This window comes from Fragaria vesca, linkage group LG5 (assembly GCF_000184155.1).
Source record: "Fragaria vesca subsp. vesca linkage group LG5, FraVesHawaii_1.0, whole genome shotgun sequence".
In the NCBI taxonomy this organism is placed as follows: domain Eukaryota; kingdom Viridiplantae; phylum Streptophyta; class Magnoliopsida; order Rosales; family Rosaceae; genus Fragaria; species Fragaria vesca.
This window is the reverse complement of record NC_020495.1, coordinates 11,105,859-11,116,025: the sequence shown is the minus strand read 5'-3', so window position 1 is coordinate 11,116,025 and position 10,167 is coordinate 11,105,859. Positions and strand designations below refer to the sequence as shown.

The 10,167-nt window shown below is 39.5% G+C and overlaps 2 protein-coding genes across 2 annotated transcripts in view; one reads left to right on the top strand and one right to left on the bottom strand.

Moving 5' to 3' along the window:
• Nucleotides 1–1,109, top strand: part of LOC101311582 (probable peptide/nitrate transporter At5g62680-like) — a 2,487-nt gene extending 1,378 nt beyond the window's left edge. The window contains exon 3 of the mRNA XM_004301259.1: nucleotides 41–1,109. Within this exon, the coding sequence (XP_004301307.1) occupies nucleotides 41–928 (888 nt within the window). The 3' untranslated portion in view covers nucleotides 929–1,109. The remainder of the gene's footprint in view (nucleotides 1–40) is intronic.
• Nucleotides 1,110–3,972: 2,863 nt separating this feature from the next.
• LOC101304385 (ATPase 11, plasma membrane-type-like) lies at nucleotides 3,973–9,809 on the bottom strand. Its single transcript, XM_004299553.1, has 21 exons — nucleotides 9,567–9,809; nucleotides 9,349–9,468; nucleotides 9,130–9,228; nucleotides 8,889–9,026; nucleotides 8,560–8,694; nucleotides 8,262–8,441; nucleotides 7,963–8,169; nucleotides 7,764–7,883; nucleotides 7,553–7,672; nucleotides 7,323–7,445; nucleotides 7,078–7,182; nucleotides 6,846–6,990; nucleotides 6,422–6,586; nucleotides 6,076–6,314; nucleotides 5,945–5,977; nucleotides 5,731–5,812; nucleotides 5,283–5,443; nucleotides 4,976–5,161; nucleotides 4,703–4,885; nucleotides 4,440–4,618; nucleotides 3,973–4,327 (listed from the first exon to the last, which is right to left on the bottom strand). The coding sequence occupies exons 1-21, from the start codon at nucleotides 9,621–9,623 to the stop codon at nucleotides 4,231–4,233; spliced, it is 2,874 nt and encodes a 957-aa protein (XP_004299601.1). The 5' UTR covers nucleotides 9,624–9,809; the 3' UTR covers nucleotides 3,973–4,230.
• Between the last annotated feature and the right edge of the window lie 358 nt (nucleotides 9,810–10,167).

Here is a 10,167-nt window from a genome sequence, read left to right as displayed (position 1 = left end):
GTACAATTCTGATCAGAAGTCCCCTAACTGACATGTTATTATCACCTCCCTTAGATGCCTTGACAAAGCAGCAATCCTGACGCCGGAAGACAAATTAAACACAGATGGATCAGCAGCCAATCCATGGAGACTTTGCAGCATGCAGCAAGTAGAAGAAATGAAATGTCTAGTGAGACTGTTACCAATATGGGCTGCAGCCCTCGTGTACTATATTGTTATAGTCCAACAACACTCCTATACAACTTACCAAGCTCTTCAATGTGATAGAAGACTTACAAAACACTTCGAGATCCCAGCTGCATCCTACTATGTCTTCTTGATGATAGCCATGACCATTTGGATCCCTATCTATGACCGACTTGTCGTCCCATTTCTCCAAAGACGCACAGGGATAGAAGGAGGCATCACAGTGCTGCAAAGAATTGGAGCTGGCATTTTTCTCTCTATTGTCTCCATGTTAGTCTCTGCAATCGTAGAAGAGCGTCGAAGGTCATTAGCTCTAACCAAACCATTATCAGGTAGTAACGTTTCGTCCATGTCAGGCTTCTGGTTAATTCCTCAGCTCGCATTGGCTGGACTTGCAGAAGCATTCGCTGCCATTGGTCAAACTGAGTTCTACTACAAGCAATTCCCTGAAAACATGAGAAGCGTTGCAGGGTCTTTCTTCTTTTGTGGAATGGCAGGTTCAAATTACTTGAATAGTTTCTTGATTTCAGTAGTCCACAGAGCCACAGAGGGGGCTGCAACCGGAAATTGGCTGCCGGAAGATCTCAACAAGGGGAGGCTTGATTACTATTACTACTTGATTACTGCTATTGCCACTGTTAACTTCGGATACTTTTTGCTCATTGCAAGCTGGTATCAGTATAAAGGTACAGGGATCGATAATAGTACTCTTGAAGTCGAAGTTACTGAGAAAGTGGCCTAAACAGCCTCAGAAAAATGCTGCTTGATGATGAAGCTTGGTATTCAATAATTATATCAGTAGTGTTCTATAGAGAATTCCTCGTATATGTAATTTAGTTCTACATTAGAATTATTAATAATCACTCCAGCCTACCATCCACCAACGATTGAGTTCTCACCATATATGCAACTCACTTCTCACTTCTCACCATAACTTCAAATTTAGTACGAATCAGAACAAGGAACTTGGCAAAGAAACTCACCATTCCTTGGTACAAATCACCCCAAATGCTCTCCTACCAAAAAAAAAAAACCCAGAAATTAATAAACCAAAAATGAAAACTCACAAGCAGTTGGCTAGCTCCCGCAATGCAAGACTGAGAATGATAACAAAATGAGAATTTCATAAAGCACCAATCTAGCTAGCCAAGATTTAGTTACACAAACTTTGGTCACATTACCAACTTTAATTCACTGAAGACACAAAGTTAAACAATCTAAATTCCACTACAGAAGTTACTTGATCAGTCCAGGCTAAAACCTCTGTTGTTACCTGGGGATGAGAAAGACTTGGAATTTGGGCTGTTGGCGTTGGCAACCAAGATACTTTTCCGGTGCCATTCCGGCAGCTGAGGCCTCGGCTTCTTTCTTCGAGATAAGGAAGGCCTGAGAGACGAAGCTGACGTCATTGACGACGACTAAGGTGGCAGAGAACTGAGGAATGTGATCAGGGCCTTGCATTCGATTTGGATACACAAATGGAGCCTTTGAATGAAAAATGGGTTCTTGAAAAGAGATTTGAGCTTTCCCGGTTGGATCCGAATTTTAAAGTGAGGAGTCGGTGATGTTAGTTAAAATTTATAAAATCTAGGTTTTTTATCTAATTCAAAATTCAAAGGTCTTAAAAATTGACACATCACTGTTATATTAATTTTTCATTTTTAATCTAAACCCCAGTTAACTTCTGTGTAACTATCATTAACCCTAACAACAAAAAAAAGCTCTAGGATTTTGTCGGCCTTTCTTCGACACCTGACTTGCTCCATTGTTGCCTCTCGATCTGTGCTTCCATGGAAACTCTTCCGTGGATAATGAGTTCCTCCTGTAAATGAGCTCTTGATATTTACTTGATCTATGTGTTTAATTAATTGATAAAATGCAAAACCTAAAGGCTATTTGAAAGATTGAATAGCAAAACCCAGTTAAATGCATGAGTTTAACCTCTTCGTCTAGGCAGGCTATAATCTCGTCTGGGTTTTGCTCAGATTCTATTTTTACAAGAATGGTTCCCACCTTTTTTAAATTTTAATCCCCACACCTCAAATATAGTCCTCTCGCGAGACTATAAAAAATAAAAAATTCATCTCTTTTCTTCGCTAACAACCATTTCGATTTTCCGCCACCAAAATTTATCTGCCCTGCTCTACTCCATTTCCTTTAAATTAATCCCATTCACTTCAGATCGATACTATCTTTGTTTATGGCTCTGTTCTGCTCTACAGCCTCTACTTTTACTTTGTTCACATGAGAGTCAATGCCTCCCTTACCCGGCGTTAAATGTTATTATGTTAACCATCAATGACCAGCAAAGCGCCATCAAAGACGGCTAGCAAAAAGAAAGACTGACATAAGTAGAGAGAAACAAGCAACACCACAACAAGTCAGGCATAGAAGAAAGACACGAGTGCCATGACGAGAATTGTTTTTCTTCTTCTTTTTTTCTATGGAGTTAACGATATAGTTAACAAGAAGTTAACTGGGGTTAGGCTAAAAATGAAAAATTAAAGTAATAGTGATATGTCAATTCTTAAGACCCTTGGATTAGATAGAAAGCCTAAATTTTATAAACTTTAACTAACTTTACAGACTCCTCACTTTAGAGGAGCCGAATCCTTCTGGGTTTTCGAAAACATTTGAGCTTTCAAAAAAGGGCTCACTGTTTGAAATGATGTGTGCGTCTCTGGATTTCATTGTTTCTTATTATTCAGCAGCTCATTTTTAGAATGGAGACACTTATCCATTGCCGGCCTCGACACTTGGGGGCTGTTGGGGCTTCTCTGATTTAGGTGAGTTTGTGTAATTGTTCGGGATTTGTTACATTGCTTTCTACTTCTTTATGTTTGAGTGAAAATTTTGTATTGTGTATGTTCCAGAAAGACTTCCTTCATGTAGCGTGGCCTCGAAGCGTGACCATTTGTTTCAGGTACAGTTTCGTTTCGCTTGAATTGCTCCTGTCATTGGTATTGTTTTGGAATTCTGATGTTGGAATCCTGACTACGTACACTTTTCTGAGGACAGGCATTTATATTGAAGAGTTTCCCTTGGCGCTTCTATGTAAATTTTTTGTGGTAAAAACTGATGACATACAGGTGAGTGCCAAACTAGACTGGACAAATGTAGAGGTTTCATCTTAAGGGATTTGCCTTGTTATATTTTAGGCAATTTGTTACTTCTGAAAGTGTTGGTAATTCCGGGACTGAAGAGATCCTAATGTTGTTGTTGCTTGTAATCTTATCTAGATTGGCCGCTTGTATTGAAAACAAGATCTAGAAAAGCAGCCAATCCATGAAGACTTTGCAGCATGCAGCAAGTGGAAGAAATGAAATGTCTAGTGAGTGTACCAATATGGGCTGCACCCCTCGTGTACTACATTGTTATAGTCCAACAACACTCTTACGCAACTTACCAGCCTAGATGATTAAGCTTGCCGCTTGGTATTCAACAAGTCAAATTTGTAGTGTTCTATGGTAGCCTAGTATATGCAACTTAGTTCTTAGACATTTCGAATTATTAATAATCACTCCAGCCTACCATCCACCAACGATTGAGTTCTATACTTCTCACCATAACTTCAAATTTAGTAAACATCACAACGAGGAACTTTGCAAAGAAACTCACCAGTCCTTAGTATTTCAAATTTAAGAACGTTGTATACCTTGTTGAACGTGGAATACAAGGTTAATGCAAGCTCACAGTGCTATTTTGCCATTGAATTATGTGGAAGTTACGTGGGTGGGGAAAAATAGAAAAGAGAGAAACCTGAAAGGGTTGGTCTCATTTTAATGTGAAGCAAACATGTCGTGAATGGTTTGGATTAATTGAGCATGTATCAGTATCACAAAAGGGGATAAGGAGGTAGAGGAAAAGGAACCAGAAAACAGCTGATTGCAGCACTCATTTTACATGCAAAAAATAAACTGAAAGCAGAGTAGCAAATTTAAAAGGATTTCTCTACTAGGTTACTCACAACATGCCGAGTACCTGTCTTTACTCTCAGCAATACTAGGATTCTGTCACGCTATAGTAAAATAAACTGTCCCTGAACTAGACTGTGTAAGCTTGCTGAATTGTGTCGATGTCGAGACCCTTCAATCGCACCACTGACTCTACGTGACCTTTCAGTGTATGCAGTTCTCTCAACCTACACGAGAAATGAATTTGCAGTTAAACATCAACATAGGAATCAAAAGTACAGCAGAATTGCCAGTCAGAATCCACTTTCTGTATCAGTGTATCAAAAGATTGCTGCTCACCTTGCGATTTCAGCTCTTCTTTTGGCTTCTTCAGCCATATGATTGAGTTCAGTGAAATGTGTTCTTTCAGTAAACATCTTGGTATCTGGTGGTTGCAAACCATGCAATGTTCTTTGTGCATGTGCCCATTGAAGCTCACGTTGTTCCTTGCCAAAGTCCTTTTGCCTTGTAAAAGCAATCTAGAACACAAAACAATCCCTCAGACCACAGCTCACAGGAAAGTCCCTAGTCACGTAAAACAATTAAAGAAAGCAAAATCATACCCTTTGCTCAATGAGAAGATCCCAAGCCTTCCCACTGAGAGCATAGCGTATCATGAACTTTATGATATCCAGTGGGATATAGAATACGATATTATAGAGCCAGATCACCCCAGCCCAACCCCATCCAATCCCTTCGATTGCAGCAAAACTCCAGTTAGCATACACTGCTATCAAGGTGGCAATCTGCTCAAAATGGACGATCAAAAGTTCAGTGCTACCTCTTAAATCAATCAAAATGAAGAGAAAAATGAAATTATTTTGAAATCAGCTCACCAGCTGGGCTATCAGGAAAGCCACAAAAAGTAACATTCCAGGCCGCTCAAGAAAGGACCAACCTCGAGAGCGTGTGACAAAAATGAGGGCCTGGCTAATGATGCTAACTTGTAGATATATAGCAGAGGCAAGTTTCCGGAAGTCATCATTAGCTGTTTTCTCAAGAGTTGACACCCCAAATGTCCTCTGAAAAGAAAGTGCCCAGAAATCAATAAACCAAAAATGAAACATCACAAGCAGTTGGCTAGCTTCGGGAATGCAAGACTAAGAGATCATTTTAGGAACAGAACATGGCACGTATTCTTACTGGGAAGAAGTCTGTTTTGTATGCTGCCCAAAAGAATATCACAGTCATTATTGCCAAGTAGGAACCGAGCACAATTCCAGTAGCAAAAATCTCGGCCAGCTTCCAGCTATCTGGCAGAGGAGATGGTTTGACCCTATCCTTTGATATCGTCATGATAGTACCTAAAAGGGCATAATGCTAGTAAGTTGCTGCAGAGACTAACCCATTAATATATCACTTCAGTCAAAAACAAGGCAAAGTACAATTTTGAGTGTGTAACAATTTCTAACCAATAAAATTCTACAGAAGAAAACACATGACAGCAATGATGAGGACTACTAAATGGCGGCAATGTTGAATAAAAAATGGCGCTAACAAGAGGCATAACAAACATGATAGCACAAACCATGAGAGAGAGAGAGAGAGAGACTGACAGACAGAATTTTGAATGGGGAAAGAAAGAACAAACCATCATTGAGGATTGCAATAATAAGCACCATGAAAGGTGGAAAGTCGAACTTCCATATGAGGGCCAGCAACATGAAACCCATCTGCCAACATATTAAATGATCAGATGAGTGAGGAATACTGAATACTCAACATAAAAAGATAATTATAATAATAAAAAGAAAAGGTTCCATCTACAAGGATAAAGTCATCAAACCAAGAAACAACTCACTTACCACAATACGAATTGTGATGGAAACAGCATATATCTGCCAATACAGAGAACAAATTTGGTTATCAATAGCACCATTCATGTGAAGATAACACTACGAAAAAACAGTCTACCACATTAGAAAACAAAGCTTACTGTGTAATTTTTCATCCTCTGGAAGATTGCTCGACTGGTCAAAACGGCACTAATGATTACACTGAGTCCAGGTTCAGTTAGCACAATATCAGAAGCACTACGTGCTGCATCTGTTGCATCAGCAACAGCAATACCAATATCGGCTTTCTTGAGGGCAGGAGCATCATTTACACCATCACCAGTCATTCCACAGATATGTTTCATTGCTTGCAAGCGTTTTACAATCTCGTATTTGTGCTCTGTACCAAACAATATCAGACAAATCATTTTAAGAGGAGGATTGACAACATTTGTAAAATCTTTTGCCTAGCGTGTACCAAAGCCTACAATGGTAAAAGAAGCATACCTGGGAATACACCAGCAAAGCCATCGGCTTTTTCTATCAGATCATCAATGGGTAAAGCCGCAATTGACTCATCCTTGTTCTGTCCTAGTAAAGCTGATGAAGGATACATATTGGTTCCCATTCCCAAACGACGACCCGTTTCCTTTCCTATGGCCAGTTGATCACCTGAGAAAGTACGAGATTGAAAAGCTTCAATTGATTTTATTCAACATCAGGTCACATCACATCTACGTTATTATACAACAAACACCTTTCACTCTGTCTCCATAATAAACATTTTAAGACATGAATCAATATCGTCAGTATATCAAAACCTATCACCCCATAATAAATTTAAGAATTCTTTTGTTAAGATGTTATTTAGACTTCCTAGATTTTCCACAAGCAGGGACACTACAAATTTAAGCTACAATAAAGAGCACACCTGTAATCATTTTCACATTTACTCCAAGATTTAAAGCCCTCCGTATTGTCTCTGCACTATCGTGCCTAGGTGGGTCAAAGAGTGGCATTAGACCAATGAACTGCCATGGGCCTCCAGCACCCTCTTTGATTCCTTCTGGAACTTCCTGCATAATACAAAGAATGAATCAAAATAAATTTAAATTTAACCTAGAAGAGATAAAATAAATATAAAAAATAAGAAATCCAGAAACCTGGTATGCTACAGCAAGGGACCGTAATCCTCGCTCAGCAAACTTATCAATCACTGCATGAACTCTGCGCTCAATGTCTGACTTATTGTGGGCGAGATGTAGAATCTAAAAATAAATAAATAAACATGTTACATTAATAGGTGTATATACACACACACACACACATATATACATATATGTCAGAGATGAATTAGGATGGTGTTAACAAAAAGGAATAACAACAAGAGCATATGGAGAACAATTACCTGCTCTGGTGCACCCTTGCTAACTCTATGCATTTTACCATCACGGTCAATATAAGTCAAAGCAGTACGCTTATCAGTAGGATTGAAAGGAAGGAAGTGTATTTCTTGAATGCCAGCACGTGCCTTTTCATGGAGATAAAAAGAAATTAATCTAAATTAGATAAAAATGCTTCTGTAAATAGCTACATGTAGCTATGTTTGGAAAGGGACAAACCAATCAAAAGATTTACCTCCTTAGGATCAGCCAGCATCCCAACTATAGCAGTATCTATTGCATCTTGATTCTCTGTCCTCGATGCTCGAGCTGCCATCAGAACAACAGTATCCGGATCCACTCCTTTTGCAAAAACCTACAAGTTAAAAGCCAAGCAGACATTTAATAAGAAGTTCATCAAGGAAAAGCATTTTCTCTAATAAATAAGCAGCAGTCTCCTAAACGACCTCAATAAGATTCTTATCAACTGTAAGCTTGTTCAGTGTTAGGGTTCCTGTTTTATCACTACAAAGCACATCCATGCCCGCCATCTCTTCAATTGCTGTCATTCTCTTTGTGATAGCTCCCTGCAGTCAGCATTAACAAAATTACTCATGTCCCAAGCACAATGTATCAAGAACAGTTCTAGCATTCACAAGGAAATACCTGCTGTGCTAATCTATGAGAGCCAATTGCCATAGTCACAGACAGAACTGTGGGCATTGCAATCGGAATTCCACCGATGAGAAGCACAAGTAGATTGTCAATTCCAGGGCGATAATCTCGGTCTTGAATCGGGTACATGACAATAATCTCTATTACCATACCCACAGCGATAGAGCATATGCAGAAATTCCCTATTGCAGTTAAGACCTGAGAATGAAATGGAAAGAATAAAACAAATTATCTCAATAATGACAATGTGCAAAAGTCCATGATAGCAAATAACACTATTGTTCCCTTACCTTTTGGAAGTGGCCCACTTGGTTAGTGCTATCAACGAGATGAGCAGCCTTCCCAAAGAATGTATGCACACCTGTAGCAATGACCACTGCTTCAATCTCTCCTTGTTTGCAAGTTGAACCAGAGTACACACCATCTCCAGGGCCTTTTGTCACGGGAAGAGACTCGCCTGTAAGGGCAGACTGCAAATTGAAATAAAAACATCAGAGAGAGCCAAAATGTTCCAGCATAGGTCTATAAACATTAAACTTGAGCATTATTAACACTAATGAACAGACACAGATGTAGTCATAGATAAACCTGATCAATTTTTAAGGGATCCCCTTCAAGCAGCCGTGCATCAGCTGGAACGATATCGCCAAGTTTGATGCTAATTATGTCTCCAGGTACTAGGACAGCGGCATCTTGCTCGTTCCACCTTCCATCTCGAAGCACCTGTACATATATTTCGTTAAATATGGAACCAACAAACAAATTCAAGCATACATCACCATAAATTCCTACTCATGCATCAAAAATTTAATTAATAGACCAAGATGTAGCCTACGACCTACTGTTCACCATAATAGAAGCAGTAAATACCACCCTAAAAACAAAACAAAAGGACAATAAGTTTGCAAATCCGATACCTTGGCTTTAGGCGCAAGACGAGCCATGAGAGCCGCTGCAGCATTACCCGCATTATTTTCCTCAATGAAACTAATGGTGGAGTTGATAACCAGCAGAGTAATGATACCCACAAAATCTTGCCAGTCCGGAGGCTTGCCCTGCATACAGATAAACAACGTTACAAATCAACAAACAAATCACCCAAAACAGAAGCAGCCTCACAAAACTAGCAACAGTAACCCGAAAAAGCTTAGCACTTACTCCTCCATTTGCAAGAGCAATGGCCATTATAGCAGCAGCTTCCATAACCCATGAGAGAGGATTCCACATAAAGCCCAGAAACTTGATAAATTTGCTCTCCTGCAACACACCCCATACCACACAATTGTGTTAACATGAAAGAAGAAAACACAGTTCACCAAAACCAAGAAGATAAAAGCAAAGGGAGCCGTGAATTATGAGAAGAAGAAAAAAAATAACCTGCTTTTCCTCAAGCTTGTTGTGCCCAAAAATGGTTAATCTTTCCTCAGCAGCCTCACTGGTGAGACCCTCTTTGCTACATCTCAGATTCTCAAACACCTCCTCAATGGGTATGTTTTCCTACAACCACAGAGTTCATAACATTAGAGAACAAAAACCACACAGAAAAAACCAAGGAAAACAAGCAAAAAGCTTTGAGCTTTCTCAGATCTATATACCAAATCAACCGTCTCCTTCAGCACGGCGTCCAGCACTTCAGGCTTCTCCTCCGCCATCTCCTTCCTCTCGTCACAGCTCTACAGAAGAAGAAGCATTCACCCCAAAGATCAGAAACCAAAGAACACAAGAAAAGGGTGATGAAGTTGGAGAGGAAGATGAGCAGTACCCGGTTGTAAAGAGTGGATTTTGATAAGAATTAGGGGTTGAGGGACCGAAATGAGGGCGACCCTGCTTCACCAAAATGGCAGAAAGAGGATGATGAACCGCTCACAGAGAGTGGCAAAGCAGTCAGTAACAGTCACAAGCTTTTCCACTACCTCTCTTTTTATGTCAAAATTCTTGCTGCTTCAAATTACTTGAAACAAAAAACAAAAAAAAAGTTGATAAGTCCCTCACTAGTATTTTGACCTGAAAGCTCAAAACTTTTGTTGGTAACTTTGAGCAAAAAAAAAAAAAGAGGGGATTTTTATTCTTTTGTCTTTACAGGTGAGACCAGATAAAATTTTATTTTCTAATATTTGTTTCATAGATGAGGTGACCAACCAAGGCCATTGAGTCATGAATTGCACATGCACTCATGGCATTAGGTGATAAGACCTT

Excerpts from the sequence above, each read along its gene's own strand:
- LOC101304385 (XM_004299553.1), bottom strand. The coding sequence starts at position 9,623 with ATGGCGGAGGAGAAGCCTGAAGTGCTGGACGCCGTGCTGAAGGAGACG. Across the intron at positions 8,695-8,888 it reads GTCTTGCGCCTAAAGCCAAG|GTGCTTCGAGATGGAAGGTG; the intron begins GTATCGGATTTG and ends ATATATGTACAG. Across the intron at positions 4,886-4,975 it reads CTTTCCTGATAGCCCAGCTG|ATTGCCACCTTGATAGCAGT; the intron begins GTGAGCTGATTT and ends CATTTTGAGCAG.